This window comes from Eptatretus burgeri, chromosome 12 (assembly GCF_056783735.1).
Source record: "Eptatretus burgeri isolate ZD-2024b chromosome 12, Ebu_testis_v1, whole genome shotgun sequence".
In the NCBI taxonomy this organism is placed as follows: Eukaryota; Metazoa; Chordata; class Myxini; order Myxiniformes; family Myxinidae; genus Eptatretus; species Eptatretus burgeri.
This window is the reverse complement of record NC_140972.1, coordinates 14,009,884-14,037,184: the sequence shown is the minus strand read 5'-3', so window position 1 is coordinate 14,037,184 and position 27,301 is coordinate 14,009,884. Positions and strand designations below refer to the sequence as shown.

Genomic DNA, 27,301 nt, shown 5'->3' with positions numbered 1-27,301 from the left:
GCAGCTTCGACAGGTTGCGGTGAGCCCGTGGCGTTAAAGGAAGTCGCGAGTCACAACATCGAGTCGACAACCAAGAGACGGACTCGTGATGTGGGTTGTGGGTTGTTGCTCATTGCATATGTGTTTTTCCTTGCTCTAGTGATGCAGTTTAACGTTGTTGAAATAAATGCCAGCAGTTCCCGTGTGAGAGTGGGTTTGGCGGAGATCAATCAATGGGATTTGTATTATGATCAATGTGATGTGGTGGCTTTGGGAGCGGTAGTGGCGAATAAAAAGGTTGGGTTGGCCTTCCGTTGTCCCGGGCCGCGGGTAGTTGAAATTATTAGAATACACGAAGTCCTCACTCTCCGGAAGCCCGTACGTTGTAATCTGTAATGGGGAACGTGGCTGAGCTTCCCTTCCCCATCGGCCACGCCCACGCAACAACGTGTCTTGCCATTCGTTTGGTAAATAAATGGCCATAACTTACGAAGCACTTGTCCGATTAATATCAAACCTTGAAAAGGCACATCCTCAGGTCCCCAGCAATATATCTGGCAAGTTTCAATTAGATCGGACCAGAGGGTGTCGAGAAACAGCGGACACACACACACATACACATACACACACACACACACACACACACACACACACACACACACACACACACACACACACACACACACACACACACACACACACACACACACACACACACACACACACACACACACACACACACACACACACACACACACACACACATTGCTGGAATTATAGATAGATGACTATATCTGATGGAATAAATAGTGCAGGTGACTTTTCATTACAATTTGCTTTTCCACCCTTCACTGTAAATGCACAAATTGAGATTTTTAGTCGATTCCAGTTACGAGTGGAGTAATCGCCCTGTGGGTGATCTTGTTCTGAGAGTACAACTCCTCCTTCTGAGGCTTCCTCTTTTTGGGGGGGTGGTGTATAGGAAACAGAACGCTGCCTCGATCACTCCTGAAAATAAAAATAATGCAGGTTAGGTTTATGAAGCAAAAACATGCCTACTGCTTATGTGCATATATATTACATTGTGGTTATATAGCTCATATAATTACAATTGCCCTGGGCCATTGACTGGCTGACACCAGATGCCTTAAGTCTCACGTCTGAAGCCTGAGGTCTAAACATGATTGTCACCTTTCTAAGGCCTGCTACGCATATCGGCTCCAACCTTTCAATATTTGATGACCCCTTATAACAGTCACGTAGGTTCTTTTACACTGAACGGCAAACATGTGGGGAGGGTATGGCGATTGTGAAAATGAAACTTCCGAAGATGGCTACGATTTCTCAAAATGGTGGAGTGCAGCCGTATTAATTTTTATCCCCCACCAACCAACGAAGTTGTTATTTTTATTTTCAGGTTTACAATTGTGGGTGGTTTCTGGCTCGCTGTCCAGTCAATGAGCGGACATACATACATACATACATACATACAGACATACATACATCCCATACGCTGTGCAGAGCATTGTTGCTCCCTAAGCAGTCTCCTTGGCTATTGGACACAATCCTGGACAGGTTGCCACTCCAACACGGGATACCAGTAAGATGGCACTCATTTTGCCGACCTCGGAAGGATGACGGGCAGAGTCAACCCCACCTGGTATTGATTCAATAGCCGAGTGGGATTTGAACTCAGGATCCTCTGATCCCAATCCCACCACCCTAACCATTAAGTAAACACCAAGCATATACATACACTTGCTACATAACGTGGATTATATTCTGGTTGTGTTTTATAATGTTGCTTCTGCATCTGCTTGTGTATTTGACATACATAACCTTATATTCTAAATGTATCATTCGTTGGTAATATCTACACTACACTGATGTCAAAGTACATGTATCATTCGTTGGTAATATCTACACTACACTGATGTCAAAGTACATGCTTCTTCGGTTGTAATTTGCTATAAATAAACAGGGTTGTCGAAAAATACCAAGTAAACTTGTGAAATGTTTTTGTCAGTCAAAAGTACGTTGTGAATTGTGAAATTTTATTCGTGTTATTATGATTATTTTTTATAACTTGTGCATAGTACAATTTTTAAATGAAGAGATTAACGTAGGCACAACTGTACCTTATAATCTTCCCTTCAACAGACATTCCTGCTATCTGTGAGTGACAGATCTGCAAACATGAGGACAAAGGTCTCTTTTGATGAAACTTCAATGTGTTGCTATTCCATTACCCATGTTTATTCAGTTAATATGAAAATGTCAAAACATTGGAATCAAAAATATAAGTTCACAATTTTTGTAGGGCTGTCAGGATGGCATTAGAGGTGCGCTCACGAGCCTGGGTTGGAATCCCGACCCAGCTATAAACTGTCGTCCTGGTGTTTCATAGGCACGGTGATTCATCAATATGTGTGCCTTACCTTTGACAAATGTTAAACTGGGCATCCCATCTGCCGACATTAGTTGATGAACATTAAAGATCCCACGGTGTCCTTCACGAAGAGTAGGCGAACTATCACCAGCCTCATATCCAAATTCCAAAGTACTGTTCTATCCTACATGGGGCACTGCATAAGCAGCACAACCACACTCCCATCAATGATTCAACCAGCAGTCCCAGGCTACATTCAAAGAAGTGAATGAATGACAACTTTCATTTGGTACTTTTGGATCACCATGGAGAATGTGTTTTCCTGAAACTCCAGCAAGAAGCAACTCTTATGTGAGGAGTGGACTCCTTAAAATTCCCATTTTGGGAATGGTGACATTTTCAGTGGCGCTACTTGGGAATGAATTGGCTACTTGTGTGCAAGTTAATTTTTTTGCTCACCTGGAAAGTAGATGCCGCGTTAGTCCGTCTGTCCGTCCGTCCACAAATACTTGCAACTTCTCTGAAACTCCACATACTGCACAATTTCAATGAAACTTTACCGCAATGCTCATCACCATGTATGTACCAAAGTTTGTTCATTGCATAAAAAATTTGGCCCCAAGGGGATTTTTTTATGCAATGCCCCCCCCCCCCCCACAACAACCGAGTAGGTTGAAATTTTTCTGAAGCGTTAAGATGTCTCGAGCATGAAATGGAATATTACCATTTAAAATATAGGGATGCACGAAAAAATTTGAGCCCCTTTTAAGGAGGTACGAAAAAAACCCAATGAGAGTCGCAGCTCTGTGTAGAACGTGCATGCTCTTGAACGTGTGTAGAACGTCACTGAGATGTCCACCTGGAAAATAAAGAATGTTGAAGATTTTGGTAAACTGCCTTAGGTATACAAGAAAAATGAGGGTGAAGCCACTCAAAGTCCATTCACCAAATCGATTGACATGATATCGACCTCCAAAACATACAGAATGAGGCATAAGGAAATAAGCTTCAATTTGATCTATAATATGTGGGTATTTAATTGTTTTGAGATTCCTAAGCAGCATGTTTACTCCGGTTCAGAATTCACGCTCAACACAGAGCCGCGATTCTCTTTTCTTTTCTTTTTTCTTTTTTTTGTACCTCCCTAAAAAGTGCTCAAAGACTTGGTGCATCCCTATATTTTCAATGATAACATTTCATTCATGCTCAGGACATCTCAAGGCTTCAGAAAAATACTCTTGTTCGGTTGTGGAGGTGGGGTGCACATTGATCCTATCTGGCCCACGGCCTATAGGCATTCACTTTGTTCTCCATTACATATTTTGTGGGTCATCCATGCCTTTCAGTGGTTCCCAGGTTATCTTATCCAGCCACTACCAGGTGAGCGCCCAGGAGTATTGCGCCGATGTTTAAACGTGTGGCTGTACGTTCCGTGTATTGGACTGATTTGAGATGTAAAATTGTGCAGTTTGTCCGATTTATGAAAATATTTGAGGGCAAGCAGTGTGCCGTGCCTGGGCGATCATGTGCATTGTGCTTACAAATGTGCTCTTTCATTTGGCTCATTGAGTTCTTGGTTGGTTCATTGGACTGAACCTATAACCTATGTGAAACTATTCGGTGTATTCATCCGTTGCCTCATTGACTGCTGTTTGGCATGACCTACACTCCTGTTAAGGTGTTTGTACTTGAACTGGAACTGCTTATTATCCACACGCTTTTTTTGTTTTTTTAAAAAGGGGGATATTGTTGTCTGTGTCTGTCTGTCTGTCTCACGCTATCTCTTCCTAAACCGTTGTGCAGAAATTCACCAAACTTAGCAGTTATGATCAACACATGGCAAGAAGGTGCCAGAGCAGTGTCATTTTTGGTCCCACCTCCTGGGGTAGGCTCAAAGGGTCAGATACCAAAAAATGCAATTATGGGCTGAAACATTATTAAACTAGAGGGGGAGCACTCGGAAGAGTGCAAAACCTCCGCCGCCAATACTGCTGGGTCACTTAGGTGAACCTGATATCTGATTCATTGCAGGTCAAAACGGATCAGACTCCACTGAACCACGATTGAATAAACTAAACTAGATCGACACGCATGTAGAAATGCCAAAAAAAAAATCGAAATTTTTTTGAAAAAAAAGTTGCAAAATTTTCAAAAGTTTTTTTTTTTTTTTTTTTTTTTTTTTTTTTTGACAAAGTCCAAAATCTATGGCATGATCCTTGGACCATACCTAATCCCCCCACCAAGTTTCGTCGAAATCCGTCCAGGAGTTTTTCCGTAATACTGTTCACAAACAAACAAACATGGGTGAAAACAGCAACCTCCGATCTTCGATGGCGGAGGAGAACTAGGACACTTGGTAGAGCGCATACCTCCACTACGCAATGCCTGTTCCACGAGAACATATCGGGCCCAATACATTTTTGAAATATCATGCTATACAGCACTAAACGTTTTTGGCCCTTTCTCTCAATGGTGAAGAATCACTTAAAAAATTATCATATCCGAATCCGGATCTTCACCAAAATCTAAAAAGTTCGTCCTTGTAACACAAACAACCTGTCCACCAAATTTCATCTGGATCTGTCCACAACTTTTTGAGATAACAAAGACAGACAGACAGACAGTCGTGAAAACATAACCTCCTTCACCTTCAGTGGTAGAGGTAATAATCTTTTTAACTCAAAATTTGATATTGAGTCATTCCTAATGGAACTTTTTGCCCTCTTTCAACATTGCTTTTGGTGGGAATCGTGGGGATTTGCGATGGTGCGCCATCAACTTTGCTCGAGTTCAATTATTTCATTTTGATAAAAGGTTCTAACTTGCACACATTAATGTCGAGAAACTCATTCTTGATAATTGCCACATGTTGAAATGGTTTGCTGACTCGAGGGAATTGCTTTTTTTTTGACCTTCATTTTTCTGACATACAGGATCAAAAACACTTGTGAATTCAGTTATGCGTACCATATGAATGGGAGAACATTTGTACACATTTGTCTGCTGCGTTGTCTTGCGTCTTTGGAACAGGAAAACGTCTGCTGTTTAAAATCCAACGTTGCTGATGTCTGCATGCAGACATGCAGAGCAACTTCCCCTCGTTAACTTTTTAAAACATGCTTGGGGAAACGTTTTCCTGGGAAAGTGTCATTTTACTAATGAAGTTTGGGCTGTCATTTGTCCTAGCATTCCAGCATTATGCTCATAAAGGTGAAACGACTTCACCAAAGTGAACTATGTTCTGGCAACTCAATTTTAAGAGGTTACGAAACAGTATATTGTCACCACTTTGGACGATGAAACGGTTGAAGTTTGTTTTTAGTAATGGCCTGCACTGCAGTGAATATGTTAGGGTATGTAGTCCAGTTTTTCTTTTTCATTTTTTATATGCCCGATATATATATATATATATATATATATATATATATATATATATATATATATATATATATATATATATGTTTATATATATATGTTTATATATATATGTTTATATATATATGTTTATATATATATGTTTATATATATATGTTTATATATATATGTTTATATATATATGTTTATATATATATATGTTTATATATATATATGTTTATTTATATATATATGTTTATATATATATATGTTTATATATATATATGTTTATATATATATATATATATATATATATGTTTATATATATATATATATATATATGTTTATATATATATATATATATATATATATATATATATATATATATATATATATATATGTTTATATATATATATATATATATATATATATATATATGTATATTTGTTTATATATAAATATATATATATATATATATATATATATATATATATGCCTGGTGTTGGCGCAGTGGTTAGGGCAGCGGCTTGGGATCCAAAAGGTCCTGAGTTCAAGCCCCGTTCGGCCACTGAATTAATACACCAGGGGGTTGACTCAGCCTGTCATCCTTCCGAGGTCGGCGAAGTGAGTACCAGTGTACTGGGCCGGTGTATACCCCGGTTAAAATAGGTGTACCATATCCCTGTGTCGTAAGAGGCGACCAGGGTTGCGTCAGGAAGGGCATCCGGCGTAAAACCTGTGCCAAATCACTATGCGGATCAGACGGATGATCCGCTGTGGCGACCCCTGACGGGAGCAGCCGAAAGAAGAAGAAGAAGATATATATATATATATATATATATATATATATATATATATATATATATATATATATATATATATATATATATATATATATATATATATATATATATATATATCTGGGCATATTATGTGATACCGGTCATCCGTTCCTGTCCGCACTCTAACTCCCAAAGTTTTCAACTTTCACGTTTCATATTTGGTACATAGGTACAGACTGTGGAGACGGTGTGTCGTAACATATGTTCGTCATCTAAAGTGGTTGCCATGGCAACCAGGATGCTGTTTTCCATGTAGTAGCACAATTCTGTATATATCTTCTTCTCCTTCTCCTTCTCCTTCTCCTTCTCCTTCTCCTTCTCCTTCTCCTTCTCCTCCTTCTTCTCCTTCTCCTTCTCCTTCTCCTTCTCCTTCTCCTCCTTCTCCTTCTCCTTCTCCTTCTCCTTCTCCTTCTCCTTCTCCACGTGTTTGAATATATAATTGTTTGTGCGTGCGTGTGTGTGTCACAGAGATTTTTTTCGGGCGTATATTGTGCTCTTGTTAAAATTTGAATTGTAGAGAGTGAGGTTAACATTGTAGAATAAAATGGTGGGAAGTGGGCTGATTTAAATGGAACACATCATTGGTGAGCAAAGCAAACGGTATCGCTGGATGGCATGACGTGAACCACGACCGTGTGCTGGAGGGACGTCTTGGATTGGAAACTTTACAGGAGTGGAGTTGTACAGATATCTTGGTTTTGCATAATATATTGATTACAAAAAGGGAGATGTATCTGTCTGTCTCTAGTGAAGAAGAAGAAGAGGCACAACCTCGAGCTTTAGTGGTTCCTGTTGTGGAATCGTAAAAATGGTACAATTTGAAAGCTAATAATCTATTTACTGTAAAAAAAATAAAAAGAAAGTGCTTGGTTTAATCTTCAAAATGTCTGTTGTAAAAGCCCTCTTTCAAGCATTGAAGAAGTAGAAGCAGGACCATTGGGACAACAGCACCAACAGCATTGGGACCATACTCCGTGCAGAGTGTTTGGTGCTGCCGAAGCAGTCTCCTTGGCTATTGGGTGCAATCCTGGACGGGTCGCCACTCCGACACAGGATACCAGCATGCTGGCACTCATTTTGTCGACCTCGGAAGGATGACAGGCATAGTCAACCCCACCTGGTATTAATTCAACAGCCGATGGGGATTTGAACTCGGGATTCTAGGATCGCAAGCCCACCACCCAAACCATTAAGCCAACACCAGGCATGAACTTAATGTAGCAGTTCAAATGGTAACATTTACTTATGTACCATAGCAGGAACCCATTGGAAAGACACGGAAGGAGCATGCACAATTGTATGTAGTAATAATGTGCAAAGCATTGGAAAAAAAATACATGTAAAAGTACACGGAAGGCACACAACAAAGCGACGACGATGACAGCAACATGGTCCAAAAAAAAAAAATCCTTTTTTTTGCTTTCCCCCCCCCCCCCCCCCGTGTGTTTCACTTTATTTTGCATCTCCATTGAGACACGTAGATTGACAACATGCTGTCTTGATTAAATCTGTTGGCAAAGTGACGGGTCGACACTCCTATAAATGAAAAAAAAAATGGAAGGTTTTGTTTGGGGATGAACTGGTGTGAACTGCTGGCGATTCGGGAGTGATAAATGGCTGAGTTGTGGCGACTGAGATGCAAGAGGATACGAGAGAGAGAGCGCCAAGATGCCACTGCCATATGTTGTGTTCTGAAATGTGTTTGTCATTAAAGATGTAGTTGAGCAACGGGATGAATGTTCGATGCCGAGTTTCACGTGAATCGTGAAATGCCAGAATGCTTGGTTGTCATGCGTGGAGCCCTCGCATGGATTTGAGTTTGTGCTGCTATTGTTTGCTTGTTTTATATTTTTTTCCAGATTTCACGGTCTTTGTATCCAGAGTAAGTTGTGATAACTCTCAAGTTTATTTGAGATTTGTGCAGTTGGGAGGTTTCTGCTGCGCTGTGCCGCTTTACATGGAACTTAAAACCAAAGTGCATCTTCTCGGTCCATTTTGGGGTCGTTCGTATTCTTTGATTCTGGGTCCTGTTTCGAACGTTGTGATTACATTGACACGGCATCATGATGCTTCACTTGCTGGCTTTGTGTGTGTGTGTGTGCAGTGTCGTGATGCATTTTTCTTCACTACGAGGAACGTTTCAGTGGTTAAGTAGAGGGATAGTTTTTGTTTGTTTTTTCTTGTTTTGTCTTTCATTTAGTGATTCTGAATGTCTTCCTTCTTTCTGGCGTTCAGTACTACCAAAGCAGCTCTGTGGCATAGATTATTCCGGGTGGTTTGCCATTGCCCTCCCAGTGGTAGTCGGGGCAGAAATTTTGAACTTGTTCAGTGTGCCGGTGTAACAGTTTAACTACCCCCCCTGGACAACTCCCCCCCCCCAGGGGAATAGAATACATATACAAAAAAATAGAAAATGGATAAAAAATAGTATTTAAAGAACATGAACACCGAGAGGTATATTTTTAGTATAAATCTATTTTTGACCATAGGGGGACAAGTTATCCAGGGAGGGGGGAGACTTATCCTAGGACAAGTACCCCCCCCCCCCCGGGGAGGAAGTTGTCCAGGGGGCAACTTATCCTGTTAAACCGGCGATAATTCACCTACTCTTCTTGAAGGATGCTGTGGGATATTTAAAGGCCATCAATGGGTGAAAGCAAACTGGACACGTGGTTTAACGTCCCTCCGAGGGACGGTGCACACATTGATGAATCACCCTGCCTGTGAAACACCAGGATGACAGATAGTAGCTGGTTCGTGATTCGAACCCAGGCTAGACGGATCAGAGGCGAGCGTGCATACCTCTCGGCTCTCCAGCCAGCCCTGTTCTCTGTGCGACATGTCACTCAATCTCGTTTTGTTTTATGCGATGCAACACAATTGCTTGCAACTTAGGTTATTATTGTTGATTAATTTGTCAACGAATACTTTATCAATCAATTAGTTTCTCATTCCTATTTGCTTTTCACAATGTGGAATATCTTTTCAGTAACAAGAAAAAGAAACACTGATGCATGTTTTGTGCCGATGCCAAGAAAAGTTTCAGAATCAAAGTTTCAAACAATGGCACTGCTGTACTTCCGTGGGCATGCTTGTAATGAAACATCCTGTCCTTTTGTCTCACACAGCTCAAAGAAAAGGAAAGGGCTGGCTGACTGATGTGGAGGTAAACTGCAGCGTTGGCCAGAGCCATGAGCATGCTTTATGAGTTAGGGAGCAGTGGGCGGCCGAACCGCCGTGAACGCGATGAATGCACGCTGCGAGTGTACCCAGGAAACATTGCAGAGGACACCATCTACTGTCCTGTGCTGGCGCGTCGTGATACTAGTGCTGCCGACGTAATACAGATGCTTATTAGTAAGCTGAGTCTTGAGCGTGGAAAGTGCTACGTGCTCGCTGAGGTACGAGAATCTGGTGGTGAGGAATGGGTACTCACCCCTGGAGACTTCCCTGCACAGCGGATGTTCCTGTGGCCAAGAGCAGCACTCGATGAGCAAGGCAACGCAGTGCGTTCACGTGAGGATTACCGGTTTTTGTTGAGAGAGAAGAACGTCGACGGTTCAATTCGCTACGAGGGGCCTTTGCATTCATGGTTACGTGTAACGGAAGAACGCCGCCTTATGGTGGAGCGTGGCCTCCTACCAGCGTCCACCACCCAGGACTATGATGATCTTTGCGCCTTGCCTGACCTCAATGAGCGTTCCTTGCTTGACAACTTGCGTGTGCGTTTCAAGCAGGAAAAGATTTACACTTACATTGGAGCGATTCTCATTGCAATGAATCCTTTCAAGTTCCTCCCCATTTACAATCCCAAGTACGTGCAGCTTTATGATAACCACCGACTTGGGACGTTACAACCCCATGTGTTCGCCGTCGCTGATGCGGCATACCACAATATGCTCCGTCGTCGTATCAACCAGTGCATTGTCATTTCTGGTGAAAGTGGCTCAGGAAAAACCCAAAGTACCAACTTCCTCATTCATCATCTAACAGCACTCAGCCAAAAAGGCTATGCCAGTGGTGTTGAGCAGATCATCCTGGGGGCTGGACCAGTCCTTGAGGTGAGGCCTAGATTGGTTTTTTTAAAGATCTTTGTTTTTTTTTCTTCTTTTTTTTGCTGGAACATTATTTTTGTGGTCAAGATGTTTGCAACTTTTACCCTGTATGGAAAAAGTTGATATATTTATTCTGAATTCACAGACAGACGTAGACTTTGATGCAATGTGGAGGTCATGTGGCCCATCATGCCTTTACTATTACCACACCCCTCCTCTATCAATTTGTTTATCTTCTCTTTATTTCAATACTTTTCTTGCTCATTAATTTAACTTTCTATTTTTTATGGAGCTCACCTTTCACAAGCTCAAAGACCAGTCTCGGTGAGGGATAACACTGCAGGTGAGGGCTACACTCTAGGTGAGATCCATGCCCCCAACTCTTAAAATAGTGAGCTTCAGATCTCATTTCATCTTTAAACAAAGAATTTGAACTTGGTATTAACATACTTTAGCCAATCTATTTTATTGCAAATTATGCTGTGGTATCTGTAACATACCCTTTCCCAAATTCAATGAAATGGCTAACTTTGTGTCCCCATATGAGGCATGACATTTTTTGAGATGCGACACCAGAATGGCAATTTTGGTCACATTTAATATCACAAGAGGACAACCTCGTGTTGCCATGGCTAGAGCTTGGTGTTGTCAACATTTAACATCACATGCCTGGTGTTTGCTTAATGGCTGGAGTGGTGGTCTTGGGATAGTTGGGTCCTGAGTTCAAATCCCGCTTTTCTGTTGAATTGATACCAGGTGGGGGTGACTCTGCCTGTCATCCTTCCGGGGACGACAAAATGAGTGCCAGCTTGCTGGTATACTGTGTCGGAGTGGTGACCCATCCAGAATTGTGTCCAATAGCCAAGGAGACTGCTTCGGCAGCACCAATGCTCTGCACAGAGTATGGTCCGAATGGATGGATGGAAGGGCACAAATCCAGAGGTTAAACAGTTCAGATGTGAGCTTGCTCCTGACTGCTGTAAATTGCCATCCATCGTTCGATAACAGCCTGATGATAGTACTTGGGTGGGAGACATTCCGCAAAGTTTTCTCATCCAAGTACAAACTCAACTCCATTCCACTTAGCATCTGAGATCTGGTGTTTTCTTTGTGCAAGAAAATGAAGAGATGCCAACTTTGTTGAAGTTTAATGTCGGAAATGTTGATAGCTGGCCCATTTCTTCATGCCGTGCCCTTCATCGATTGACCCCTTTTGCCGAGGAAATCCGAATCAAAGTGTCCCAAATTTGGTTTCCATTTTTTCATTCACTAGTAATATTGGTAAATGCATAGCTTCCAATCAGCAAAATATATTCAGTTTCAAAGTGTTGCTTTTTCATTTTGCAGAATTGTTACTGCAACTGAGAATTGTAAAAAACAATGCCTCAAATACCACTTCGCAAAAAAAGGAACTAGAGTGAAGTCCATTGCATGCCATCGCAAATCCCCACGAGCAAAGTTGAAAAATGGTCAAAAGTTCCACCAGGAATGATCCAATAACAAATTTTGATTTAATTTTTTTTTCTCTCCTTTTTGACTTCTGTGGCATGAACAGGGTGTCAAATCCCAAAGATAGTTATGTGTGTATATATGTATATATATATATATATATATATATATATACATATACATATATATATATATATGTATATATATATATATATATATATATGTATATATATATATATATATATATATATATATATATATATATATATATGTATATATATGTATATATATATATATATATATGTATATATATGTATATATATATATATATGTATATATATATATATATATATATATATATATATATTTTCATGCGTCGCTCCGTTGATTGCATTTACAAAGCTTCAGTGAAAAACGTTCAACAGCGTGCCTGTAATTGCATTTTTTTTGGTGTTTGACCCTGTCCTCGGGGGTGGAGCCAAAATGTACCGCTCTCATCTTATTGCCATGTGGTGATCATAATTTCCAAGTTTGGTGAATTTCTGCAAAACTGTTTAGGATGAGATAGCGTGACGGACAGACAGACGGAGCCGATCACAATAACTCCTCCCCCATTTCCTGTTTATTTATTTTTATTTTTTTCTAAAACCGTGGGGATTTTTTTTTTTTTTGTGTGAGGGAGATAAAAAGGGAAACGTAATCCTCTGAACTTGGTATCTTTATTTATTTATTTATTTACTTTTTGCTTCTTACATTTGTCACATTGCCCTTATAATGTGCTGGTTATGGAGAATTGTTTTTTTTCCACCAAGGGCATGAAATGAAAGTACGATGTTAGGAACTTGGGGTCACAGGGGTCAAAACAGGGATTAAAAAAAAAAAAAACTCAGCATATGAAATTGGGTCTTTCGTAGTGAAACTTTTTTTTTCCCATTTTTCAACTTTGTTTTTGGTGGGAAGCGTTGCGATTTTCTACGGAGTGCCATTGACGTTGCTCTAGTTCATCATTGCATCTGCCATCCACCAGATGAACGTTAAACATGGTCTCTCATCTGCTCGCACTATTTGGTGGACATTGGCTCTCACAGTGTCCTTCGCAAAGAGTAGGCGAGCTATTTCTTGCACCCTTAACAAATGCTCAATTCTTGCCTTGGCTGACTGCTCGGAAGGTAATGGCAAACCACCCTTGCCAATAAACTGCTTTGGAAGCACCAATGCTTTGAAAGGAGTACGATGCAGTTTATTATCATGCTAAAAGCAATAAAACCTACACCTAATAGGAAGATATTTGCTCATGTACCAAGAAACTTCGAGCTAATATCAAGAGGTATACCTGTGCCATACTCGATTCACAGTGTTGGTGCTGCCGAAGCAGTTTATTGGCAAGGGTTTTACTGGGTGATTTGCCATTACCTTCCCAGTGTTATTAACCTCCGCCATCGAAGATGGATGGAGGTTACTGTTTTCACCCCTTTCTGTTTGTTTGTTTGTGAACAGTATTACGGAAAAAAACTCCTCGACGGATTTCGACGAAACTTAGGTCTGGTCCAAGGATCATGCCATTAGATTTTGGACTTGGTCCAAAATCCAATATGGCTGCGATGATGGCCAATTTGAAAAAATATTTGATTTTTTTTTTTTTGCATTTCTACATGTTTGAAGTGATTTCCAACACCCCCCCCCCCCCCCAAAAAAAGAAATTGTTCAAGAAAAAAAAAATTTTTGAAATTTTTTTCAACAAAATTTCGATTTCTTTTTTTTTGCATTTTTACATGTTTTAAGTGATTTCCAACTCCCCCCCCCAAAAAAAAAAAAAGAAATTGTGAGAGAAAAATAAAATTTGCAAATTTTTTTTCAACAAAATTTCGATTTTTTTTGGTTGGGGTTTCTACATGTTGTGAGTGATTTCCAACAAAAAAAAACGTGCCAAAATTATAATTGCGGCTGATTTTGGAACTTCAGGTGGATATACCCACGTAAAATCAATTTGTCTCAAGGAATCTCGTTATGACGAATGAATTGAGTATGTAAAAGTTAAAAGTAAAGGGAAAGTTACAAACTATAACTCTGTGAGCACTGTTGACGTCAAATTGAATGAATAGGATATCAGGTTCACTTGAGTGACCCAGCAGTATTGGCGGCGGAGGTTTTGCACTCTACAGAGTGCTCCCCCTCTAGTTTCTCCATGCTTTATCCTTTTAAATGCTGAGTGCCAAGCAAGGAAGTGGCACGCACCATTTAAATAAATAACTCTTTGGTATGACTCGGTTAGGGTTTGAACCACCGCCCTCCCACACCCAGGGCGGGCGCTCTACCCATCACACCATGGAATCTGGTCAATTGGTATATTGATTAATCTTTATAACATATTTCCAAGTGTTTGTGTGGTTTTCTTCTTTCACAAACCGAACCGTAGCAACTGGAGGCCCCAAATTTTGGGTGTATGTCCTGCAGAATCTGGGCATGGTTGTAAGCTACCCACCCTCAAGGAAATTCTCCATGAATGTATTTGTGTGTAGTTCTGCATATCATCGAAAAAAAATATGCTGGGTCAATCTCCAACTGATTTTGCAAAAACGCTCGGGGTCCCCAGGTTCAAGCCGTGGTCAAAACAAAATGATATCCCCCACACGACCACCATGGTGAGAATCTCACTTGTGATTTCCATTTGTAAAGTTGGGCCAATCCACACCAAATTTTGCATATATGCTGGGGGTACCCAGGGTCAGGTCGTGGGTACAAACCCGCTCCGCCCTCCACAAGGCACTGCTTGGGGAAAAACTCTGTTGGGGTTCTGGCACTTGTGCATTGAAAACGTCGAAATGTTGTCAATAATTTAGTTTGTGCATGTTTTTCTTCTTTTGTCACCCTTTCACTGCCAAAACCACCACCAGGAAAAGCTCACCCTGCCAGGTAGTGCCAGGTATCCCCTGATAATATACTAAATGTACTAATAACAAGAAAACCAAAAGGTAATAACCATGACTTCAAGACAGCTGTTTACCATCCCCATCCATAATCATTAAATGTCTTCGACCCCAGATTATGTCATTCCCAAGCTCTCCCCTTTTCGCAGGTTAATGTGACCCCCCCCCTTTCCCCTCGCCTCTTCATTTGTTAGTTGCCGGTTGGTTTGTTCTTTTTCTGTTTCATCCAAACCTTCCCCTTCCTCGTCTTCCTGTGTTTCACTCAGTTTATGTGCAGCTTGTTCACCCCCATGTGTCCTTCCCCTCCCCATCCCCTTGATCTCAGTCTCACTTCTACTCTGCTGTTGGTGTTCCTCCCTCCCCCTCTCCATTTTGTTCCTTTCCCTTCTGTTTGAGCTCTTCCACGAGCCCATTGGTTTATCCCAAAAAAATAGAAGAACCTCTACCTAATACTTATGGCAAGATTTGTGGTGAAAGAAAAAAGGGTTAATCACCTTGCAGGAAAATACCAAGAACTTAAACATACTGTACTAGGAGACTGACCCTACATCCCTGTGCTTTATCATTACCACATTAATTAATTCCATCAGTTTATTGACTTGTTTTCACTGGGAGGTGGGGATGAGGAGGCAAGCACAGGGACAATGTAGTTCTACCACCATCTCATTTACCTTTTGATGAGACCCATGCACAGACATCATAGTCACTGCACAGGTATACAACAACCCATCCATAACAAAGCTACCTATAAGTCTTGGCAATATATATGTACCCCTCTATCCACAATGCGTCGACGTACCCATCTAAAACCAGCTTAAATCTACCTACTTTTTCTGCTGCCACTATTTTTTCCAGGGAGACCATTTCATGCATTAACTACTCTGAGTGAAAGATCCCTGTCTTACCACTGTTCCAACTCTCCTATGGTCCCTGGTCTCGTCACTGTCAATTTTTCTGAAAAAGGCCAGTATTTTGGCGATACCATTAATCTTAAACGTGTATTTCTGAGACCTTATTTGATTAGCTGCTACTTTGTTTGTGTGCATCATGGGCTGAGGGCGTGGCTGTGCCATTGTAGGTTGAAAGGCAAGAATTTGGAATTTGTTCAGGGTGCTGGCGATAGCTCACCTACTCTTCATGAAGGACACTGTGATGTCTTTAACGTCCACCAACTATTACCGGCAGACAGGATGGCCCAGTTTAACGTCTAGCCAAGGGACGTCGCACATTTTGATGAATCGCCCTGCCTGTGAAACACCGGAATGACAGTTTATAGCTGGGTCGGGATTGAAATCCAGGCGAGACAGCTTGGAGACGATTGTCTGTACCTCCTGGCCAGCCTACCAACCTTGAATATCCACTGCTTTTGGGGATAATGTTGTTGGCAAAAAGAGCGTTTTATGCAATATTCCCTGCTTTGTGAGGCTTCTTTTAGATTGGCTGAATGGGATTTAGTTGAACAGTCACTATTCAGACATTTTTGTTGGAATCTGCCATCTTCCAAAAATAATTGGATTGTTGACTCTACATTGTTTTGCAAATTAAATGCGAGTGTTTGTATGGCTTTGAAAGCATTGCAATTTATCTCAAAGGGTAGAATTTTCAAGCTTGTGTACGGTATGCTCAAGATCACTTGGAAATCCAAGTCATCTTGAGGGATTATTTTGATTTCATGTTTGTAGACTTCAAGACGTGATGGTAAATCCAACATGTCTTTCAACCCTGACAAATCTCACACTCTCACCGTCTCTGAAAGGACCGTCTGGAACCCCCCCTCCCGCCATCTACTTTCTCAACAATTCTCTGGAAGAAGTCCTTTCGTTCAAGCTTCTAGGTCTCACTGTCTGCCATGATCTTTCCTGGGAAAGCCACATTTCCAAGCTGGCCTCCAAAGCTCGTCGCCGACTGGGCATCCTCCATCATGAAAAGTCCTTCCTCGGCCCACCTGAGCTCCTGACCACATACAAAGCTTTCATCTGCAGCCTGATGGAGTACTGCTCTCCCCTCTGGGCTGGTGCTCCTACCTCTCACCTTTCTCGGCTTCACGCTGTGGAAACCAAGGCATTTAGGATCATTGGTATCATGTCCCGTGATGAGGCTGAGTCTTTGGGTCTTACTCTCTCACCGCAGGCAGGTCAGTGGTCTTTCTGTCTTTTACCTTCTCCTCTGGCCTCCCCCCCGCCCATATTTCCGTAAGGCGCTCAAGGTCCGCCAGCAACCCCATTCTGGTAAAACTATCAAAATTAAGAATCACTGCTCACCTTCACTCCTTCATTCCTCCTTTTTTCCTGCCTTTGGAACAAACTCCCTCACTCTCTTCAATCCCACTCTTCCCTCCAGGTCTATAAAGCAGTTGTTCACCACCATCTCTTATCTTCCCCCATCCAAACCATGATCTTTTCTACCCCCGTTAATCCACCCCAAACCCACCTCCTTCAAATTCCCTGCTTTCCTTCTTGAAAGTCCCTGTCGTCTCCATCTTGTTTATACCCTGTATACCCACCCCATCCCTCTCCCTTCCACAGATCTCATGTCTCTGTTCCCCAGTTTTTTCCTTCCCTCTCCCGCCCCTCTTGTCCCCTGCTCCCTTTGTTGTGCGTTCTGTGTGTTAGCTCTCATACGAGCCTCGACAGTATGCAAAAAAAATATATATATCCATGCTGCTTCAATCCTTGTAATGATCATTTTGCTTTTATCATCCTCATCTCAAGATTTCTCGTTAACCAATTTCTGACCGTGGTAATTTCAGACGTTTATCAAATGCTCATCTATTTCAGAAATACCGGAATGTCACCTCATCGTAAGACATATACACATGCGACATAAGCACTCCGATCTTATGACTTTGCTGAAAGGTTGTCTGCTGGTGTCTGACTGCATCATTCAAATTAGCTTTCCACAAAATGAAGTGTGATCAAACAACAATTTTGCATTGCTATAAAGATGTTTCGACATTTTTGTTTTCAACTGCTGTGAAAATGATGACTTGTTTATATTGAATTGTTAAAAAAATTGTTCGGACTGCCATGACATTGCTACTGGCTTGAGAAATGTCTCGGACATGACAGAGCTGTTCATTATACCTGTCCAAAAAGATTTCCTATTTCAGGAGGAAGGGTAATGGTGTCAGGGAGTGATGGACCAAATGGCCACCTCTGTCCGACAGGCTGAACAACAACAGAAAAATTGTCATCACAAACCATTTTGTTTGTGGTATGGTGTGTGTGTGTGTGTGTGTGTGTGTGTGTGTGTGTGTGTGTGTGTGTGTGTGTGTGTGTGTGTGTGTGTGTGTGTGTGTACGTATGTATGTATATATTTATTTATTTATATGTAATCGAAACATGTGGAGTGTGATGAGCATTCCCCGATTTCCATTGGACACAGTCCAACACCAAAGCGTCGCCTCCAACACAAGAGGCATCAGCCCGGTGACTCTGTGAAACAGACAAATATTATATGGTCAACATCAGTTAAACATCAAACGGAACCACCGATCCTGATTTCAGGCTTATTTGCCCTCATCAGGATGGTATACCAATAAATATCAAACCAATGATGACCACATTCATCATTTATACACCAGGCGCACCTCACCTCCTGACTGTTATGGTGAGCATCTCCACAGATTGCCTCACACGGTAAAAACCACATAATCCGCACAGAGCAACCATCCGTCTGCCACCCAGACGATTGTTCCTGCTAATAAAAAAAAACCATTCAACCAGAAGGCATGTGATGTGATGATTAATGGGAAAATCAAAACATGTGGAGTGTCACGAGCACTCCGCCGATCTCCATTCGACACAGTCCGACACACAGGCTTCAGCCCGACGACTCTGTCAAACAGATAAAGATTATGTGGTCAGCATCAAACGGGAACCACCTATCAGGATGGCAAACCGATAAATATCTAACCAATGATGACCACAATCATCGTTTATACATCAAACGCACCTCCTGACTGTTATGGAGAGCATCACAGCGGATTATCTCACACGGTAAATCCGCATAATCCACACAGAACAACTGACGGACGGTATATATGGGGGGTTCATTTTGGCTTGGTCTGGAAACCAATGTGTTTTTGAAATGGCTGGGATGTTAGTGCTGGTAGAGACTTGCAATGCAACTAAACTCTCGTAGATTTATGCTTTAGCTTGCGTTGTGCGATTTATAATGGTCTTTGGTTTAAGACTTTGCTGCTGTACCATGTACAAGTGGTATTGTGAATGAAAGGATGACAAAGGAAAAACGTGAAATGTGTCCAGTTTCAAAGGGGGAAAACACTGCATGATGTGGGGGGTGGGGGGGGGAGTAAAAATGATTAACCTAATTCAGTTCATTATTTATATAGCGCTTGTCATTTTAAATATCTCGAGGCTCTTTACAAAGAATAGTAAAAGTAAACAAGCTCAAATGGGCTAAGATCCTCGTCCTCTTAATGAAGACGTCATAAAAATAAACATGACGTCATTGTGATGTATCAGGTTTGCGATAAATTATCTGTGCTATTGCCCAGCTTGATTCCCGCAAACAACATTCAAACAGCTTGCCTAGTTTCGGAGATAATGGTATAGGCGATTCCCATTAGCGGCGATATTATGTCAACTTTTTTTCTAGGAAGAATTTCCAAAATCGGAGATGGTTACTGCCTGCACGTGGGCTTTCTGCATATACATGGAAAGTTTCACGAAGATCCGATGAAAACTCTGGGTTGTGAAACAAAAAATGTCAAAAAATAGGAATGACGTCATAAAAATTGATATGACGTCATAGTGACGTATCATATGTGCGGTAATTCATCTCTGCTAATTCCCTGTTCGATTCCCACAAACAGAATTCAAAAAGCTTACCTAGTTTCGGAGATAATTTTTTTGGCGATTTCCATTAGCGGAGACATTTTGACGTCATAACTTTTTTTCCTCGGAGGAATTTTCAAAATCGGAGATGGTTACTGTCTGCGCAGGGTATTTTTACATATATATATATGTCAAGTTTCAGGAAGTTTCGATGAAAACTGTGGGCTGTGAAACAAAAAAGTCCACAAGAAGAAGATGAAGAACAACAACCTGAGTAAGACTGAGAGATCCTCCACGAGAATCTAAAAATTGGTAGGATATTAAATTACATCAACAAAGAGTAGAGATCACCAAAAAGCACTCATAAAAAGAAAAGACTAAATGAGATTTATATACTGTGACTGAGGCAGTACATACTGTTTTGAAAAGGTTACTTCAAGGCATGTTTCATCATGACAATTTCCTTTTGTTAACAATTTTTTTTTTCCTATCACCCATAAGGACAGATCTCGACAAGTCTGTAGTCTCTGAATGTAACTGATTAATGCTGAAATTTGACCGTTTGAAAATGCTGAAAAAAATATCCAAAAGTCTTTGGCTGTGGGAAATAACCAGAAAATTCGCAAAGCTGGCCTTGCTCTCTTGTATGAAAATGTGAGATTATAATTAGGTAAGATTTATAGTATGGAGACAATTTATGTACATGTATTTTAGAGTTATCAACAGGATATTAAAATCTCTACATTGATGTCCTGGAAGCCAGTGAAGTGTCTTGAGAAATGGAGTCGTGGTTGAATTTTCGACGTTGAACCACGAGCCTGGCTGCTGTTTTCTGGCCGTGTTGCAAAGGTCTGAGAGAATGATTCGGCAATCCTGCCATCGGCATGAACCAAAGTTTCCGTTCTCTTCTGATTCGGCATGAGTGGATTTGGGCAACATTGTGTAAGTGGAAGAAATATATATATATATATATATATATATATATATATATATATATATATATATATATATATATATATATATATATATATATATGTGTATGTATATATATATATATATATATATATATATATATATATATATATATATATATATATATATATATATGTGTGTATTATAAATAGAGTTGAGGCTTGTGGAAGAGATGCAATGCAACAGAACAGAACAAAATAAACAAAATTACCCCCGTGCGGGAGTGACGGTCATCTCTGCGAGAAATAATACCACAAGTTCTCAATGTTCAGTTATGACCGAAGACTACTGCGCAGCTCCACTGCGCAGCTCAAACTGCGCAGTTTGGTTAAAGATGACTCGGCATTTTGGCGCGCGTGCACGAAATTGTATTTTGAAAATAAATGCCGACGTTTATATTTCGGGTTTTGAAACTTTTGCACTTTCGGCGGAAAATGTATAAATATAATATACAAGGTCAGCTGCTATGCAATGACACCATTCACTAACTTTTACCATGCCCAGTAGAGAATATATAGCCTCCTGAAGGTAGGGCAGTTTTTGCAAACTTTGAAGTCACGTGACGCGAAAACGAAAGCGAAATTCGAAAATCTGGCCTGACCAAATTTAGATATTGTCCCATAGATTCATATGCCACAATCAAATTCAAGATTGCTTGAGAAATGTAGGAGGAGATAGATTTTGAAATCGTCATTTTCACATTTTTTTGCCAACTTTGAAGTCACGTGACACGAAAACGAAAGCGAATATCGAAAATCCGGCCCGATCAAAATTTAGATATTGTCCCATAGATTCATTTGCTATAATCAAATTCAAGATCGCTTGAGAAATGGCGGAGGAGATAGAATTTGAAAATCGTCATTTTCGCAACTTCAAAGGCCTCGTGACCTTGACCTTCGGTGACCTTGAAAGTCAGACCATCGTGTACGTCTCATCAACCTCTATCAGGATCACTAATGACCAGATCTCCCGCTTCAACTTCATTGTGAACGGACGGATCGAAGGACATAGACACCCATATTATTAGGTCATGCTCGAAGAGATGACCTAAAAAGGAGAGGGGGAACAATAATGGCGTTGTGGGACAAAATGGAGAGGGTCATTGAAGATTTTTTTTTTTTTTGGGATCGGGCATGATTTTTTGGTGGTGGCGAACAGCTGTCTTGAAGACCTGGAGGGAAGAGTGAGATTGAAGAGGATGTGGAAGTTGATTCCACAGGTGGGAAAAGAGGAACAAATGAGTGGTAGTAACCAGTGATCCTGGATTTAGGTAGTTCCACTGGAAAGGGTTGATGGCAGACCTTGTATGCCCTGCAGAAACATGGGGGTGGAGCACAGAAAGAGCAGAGTGTGCAAGACCAGAAAGGAGGTGGTGGAAGACAAACCACCGACCTGCCTACGATATGAAAGTGATGGGCCCCTCTGTAGACTCAGCTTTCTCATGGGAGATTCCAATGATCTTGAAGACATAGTTTCCTCAGCTTCAAAACTGAGCAAGGTGTGAGGCTTGGGTGCAAGTCCAAAGCAGAGAGTTCTCCATTAAGCTGTGGAGGAAGGCCTTGTTGGTGCATATGAGTTCAGGTGTGCCAAGGAAAGACTTTGCATCACGGAGGATGCCCAGTCGGCGACTGGCTTTGGATGCTAACTTAATGGTGTGCTTTGACCAAGAAAGATCATGACTGAAAGTGAGGCCCAAACGATTGAGTGACTGAACTTCTTCAAGAGGATTGTTAAGAAAGTCGATAGGAGGTTTTTTTTTCAGAGAGAGATTGTGAGTGTGAGATTTGTCAGGATTGAAAGACATATTCCTAGTTTTTGAAGAGCTTGTGATTTTTGTCAATGTCTGAAGAGAGGGAATAGGCTGCAGCCTGCCTGTCTGAAGGATGAGGGATGTTACGGCAGAGTGGAGTAATCAGCAAATGGATAAAGAGGATTCTCCTGAGAGTCAGAAAGATCATTTATGAACATCCGGAATAGGACTAGGCCCAGAACACTGCCTTGGGGCACTCCAGTCTTGACAGGGAGAGGAGATGAAAGGATTCCGTTGAGAGCCATACATTAGCTACGAGAATGGAGGAAGTCAGGAAGCAAAATGTTGAGTTGGCCTTGGATGCCAGAGGTAGAGAGTTTGAAGGGCAGGGTGGGGGACAGGCTGCACCAAATGTTCGAGATATTTCTCGAGAGATGGCCCTGATCTCATGTCTGATATTGAGGACCTCCATCCATTGTTGGAAGAGTAAAAATAGCATGTCCAAGGTGGAGTGACCTGCTCTGAGATCAAGCCGTTGGAGAAGAAGGATTTTCCATCAACTACCATGATGGATTCCATGATCTTGCTAATCATTGCAATATAGTTGATATTGAAGTTGATATTGATATTGAAGATAAAGTTGAAGCTGAGAGGGTGCAGAACATGGCATGAGGTGTAGGACATGGCATTGGGTGTAGCTGGGAGGTGGAGCGGTGGAGGGTAGCTGGGTGGTTGGGGGGGGGACAAGGGGGAGGGTACTGACATGGAGGTGTTTGACACCATTAATAGATGTGAATGGGAATATTTTGGGGTTAATAGTAATAGTAATATTAATTAATATTAATATTAAGAGACCTGCGGAGAGAACCTGATTGGAGGGTAGGAAAAAAAATGTTTTCCATTTTGTAAAATTAGCCTTGTGAAGATTCTGATGATGATGATGATTAAGAAGAAGAAGAAGAAAATGCATGGATTGTTCCTGACAGAATATTACGGCTTTTAAGAAGAATCCAGAGTGAGGCTTTTAAAAATGTGTTTTTTTGTGTGTTTTTTTTCATGTTAAGAGCTTTTAAAGGAAGAAATGTTTCATTTGATGAATATTCAATTTGGTGATATTGAAAAGGAGAAGTGATTGAGAATGAAGAAGGAACTGAGCACAGCAGATTGAGGTTTTTTTGTTTGTTTGTTTTTTGGATTGAATAAATTTTTGTTGTTGAGTGAAGAGGGGGAAAGGATCAAGCTGAGGGATCAGAAATGACAATTTGGGAGAAAAGAAGCGAAAATGAAGCATGTTGAGTCAAAGCAGACACAGATGCAAGCAGAGTAAGTGAGTAGGTCGGACTTTAACACGGACACTAATTTGACAATTTAATACATCTAGGTACGGTTTTACATGGAAAATTGGACAAAAACACAACCAGCAACGCAGAAATGAAAATAAAAGAGCAAAACATAACGGATCTGGTCCGAGAAACTTAGCTTTGATGAGTTGGAGAGAGGAATTGCTCGAAGCGGCGTCGCACATTAAGGAACTCGGAACCTGACCAATTTCGCTGAGTGTGGATTGAAGGAAAAACTTTGGTTCATTGTGACCCTTAAGTTTGACCAAAGTAGCAGTGATAAGGTGATGATCCCCTAGTTTCACTACCTGAGGCTGAAGATTTGCAAGAACCGATGAAGAGCCAACGAACAGCATGTTCGTCTTGGCAACATCAAGTTTGACGAAGTTCATGGGGATTCTTTTGTTTGTTTAGACAGAAACATGATTTTATGAGCGACTTTAAAAGTTGTCAGCAGTCGGCACGGTAATTTAACTTATGATTGAATTATATCTGCATGAACCCCCATCGTTTCATTGTATAATTGTATTTTAATGAAGTAATTTTTAAGCGTTGTAGCCACGACAATACTTGATTTTAAATCTCGAGCAAACCTGCTGACATGTTTGTTGCTATTTTGCGAGAGCAATCTATCTCAAGGGTGTGACTGTGCTGATGCCTATTATGTAGTCTTATGTCTCTGACCAACATTCAAATGCAAATTTGTTTTTCTAATTTAATTGTTGCTGAAGTGTGGTTAAACATTCTGATTTATGGTGGCCGTCTATCAACTTTCGGGGCATTTGAAATTGGGCCACCATGGTACCCATCCAAATGCTTCCTACTTCTTTTTTTTTTGGATACATCGTCCAGGCTCGTGGAAGAGCTTGTACACTGAACAGATCAGGATGTTACAGAACAAAATGAACAGTGGAGAGAGGGGGAGGGGGGACACACAGCAGGGTTGAAGGCCAAGATAGAGGGAGACTTCGACAAACAATGGGCAAGGGGACGAATGGGGGCGGGGACAGGAAAGGACGCTTGGGGTGGACAAGATGGATACAGAAGGAAACTCGGGAAGTAAAACTGGAAATTGTAAAAGTTGCTGTGTGGTTTTGATATGCATAATTGAGTGTTGACAGACACAACAGCTGTATTTATCATGTATTCATCATATGATCGTAGACTGGTATGCTCCTCGATGCTCCGACTTCATGTTGGCAATGTACCATAAGTCTGGGATGGTTTAGTGCAACTCTGTTGAGGATTGATGAGCACAAAATTCTGAGTAACTCTCTGAGTTTCCATTGTTTCCTTCGTATGTTTAATTGGCCATCAAAAAACCCACAACATAATAACTACTAAAAAAAACACTTGAAAATGTTAACGAAAAAGGGGAAAACAAACACTTACTGTTCAGAATTTTTTTTTCATAATGTATTGGCAGAACAGCTCAGAAGTCACGTATACGGCTTTGATCTATCGGTTGGATTTAATTCTTGGCTCGACCTCAAGCTATTATCCTGATCTTTCACAGGCAGGGCATTGCATTGGCAGGTGTGGTTTAACACCTCTTTTAAATGATGCAGCATCATCATTCGAAAGTGGTGTTAAACCTGGTGTCACACCCGCTGATATTCGTCTGCGGACTTGTGGGTACCTTTCAAAAGAATAAACCATTGTGTGTAGGTTTTCCTAACAAATGACAAGTTCCTTCCTGAACAGTCGCTGCAGCAGCAGCTTGCCATCGAGTTCATGTCCACGGTAAATTCTCAGCTTGTGACATATTTATGGAATCCTGGTGCTATGATTTATATTTTTAATGCTAGTGGATACATTTTTTTAGTTTTCATTGTATCATCATGTTTAAATTATGTATGAAGCGTGCTCGTAGTCATCCCTGTCTCACCTACTATTAAGCTAAAAACCAATCTCCCTTAATCCTTGTGGCTTTGCTGAATGAAGTGTTTTGGCAGAATGTCAGAGACTGCTTTCTCTTGTTGCTCATCTGTGATGGTCCTTTGTACTTGTCAGTGGTAAATGTGGAGCAGGCCCATACACTAAATTTAGGTTTCTGTGAATTAGCAAGCCCGATGACAGGCTGGCATTACAAGACTTCGTCCGAAAGGAATCTGTTCTTTCAACATTGGGACTTTCTTGTGTTGGTTTTGCCTTCCAAGGAAAAATGCAGATGTCATTTCGAGGGCTAAACAGACTCTTGTCGGCCACATTGGTCTGGCTGAAGCCTTTACGGAAAGTAGTGAAATGTTTATAATCCTTCGAAATTGTCGAACACCTCATTTAATCATGCTGCTGCATTCCAATTTTTATTTTTATTTTTATCACACACAAGCCTTTATTAGATTTGCGCTAAATTTATAATTGCAACGTTTCATTGGTGAACGTTTCCCCTGTTACACGGTGAATTGACTGCAAGTTTCACAGCCACTGGTGGATTTGGCTGGATGTGGCTTTGGTCAGCTGTAAGGACAGCTCATCAGTTTGCTCATTGTTTGCTTTGTCATCCTTCCCAAGGTTAATCTTTACGCCGAACCCGAATGTAGAATAGGAAGTAGCCGTCCAAGTAGTCATTGTTGGTCGGATTCAATGTTTATCAGTTTTCTTTTGAGGTATATAAGTGAACTGGTTTGGCATCATTTGTCAGTTTTAAACTCCAGGTGAGAATGTCAGATCTCCATTGATATTGAAATGCACTTTAATAATTTTGTCCGTTTATTTGAAGGAGAAGAATGGTTCCAAATTTGTGGTCCACTGACTGTTGAATGACGTCTGCAAAAATACAACAATTGAAGTAGAGTAGTGTCTCCGCAACGCCCCCCCCCTCCCCCTCACTCACCAAATGACTTCACGCTGCAACTTGTACCATGGTTCATTTTGCTACTCTTGTGTTGACTGCAGGGAACTATCACCAATGGATCATTGGCTAAAAAGAAGCTCATTGAGGAGGAAAACAAGTGAAAATAATAACTAGAGAGTTCAAAAGATATTTTGCCCCATGCAGGCTTGAGGGGGGTGGGGGGGGAACAAAAAAAGGACATTGGCGGGATCTGCGAGCAGCAAATTTGATTGATCATAATGACATAAAATGCGGTTATATTTTGTTCCAAATACTGCCAAACGAAAGGGTTTTGAAAGTGCTAAGAAGGCGATTTGTGTTCTCCAGTGTTCACCTCTATTGTTACAGCTTCAGTGGGAACAAGGCGCATGGTGGGGGGCGGTTGGTGGGGTGGGGGGGGGGGGTTCATGAGTTCACTCGGAACCTGAAGCTGACAAGCCATGGTTAACTCTGTGGCCCGACAGATTGCTAAGCAACCGCAGTCGCCGGTTGGTGCAACTACTACCCTGCAACTTGCAGGGTCACAGCATCGCGTTACCTTAGCTGGTGACCTAGTTACTTCAACTGGGGAACCGTGCTCTCAGCATCTCAATCTCGTTCACTTATCAG

General features: G+C 41.2%; 1 protein-coding gene across 6 annotated transcripts in view; it reads left to right on the top strand.

Annotated features, from left to right (window-relative positions):
• LOC147015135 (unconventional myosin-IXa-like) overlaps positions 1-27,301 on the top strand; it is a 219,456-nt gene that overhangs the window by 30,000 nt on the left and 162,155 nt on the right. For all 6 annotated transcript variants that reach the window (XM_085849590.1, XM_085849589.1, XM_085849586.1 and 3 more), the window contains one exon: positions 9,693-10,625. In XM_085849590.1, the coding sequence (XP_085705716.1) occupies positions 9,756-10,625 (870 nt within the window). In that variant the 5' untranslated portion in view covers positions 9,693-9,755. The remainder of the gene's footprint in view (positions 1-9,692; positions 10,626-27,301) is intronic.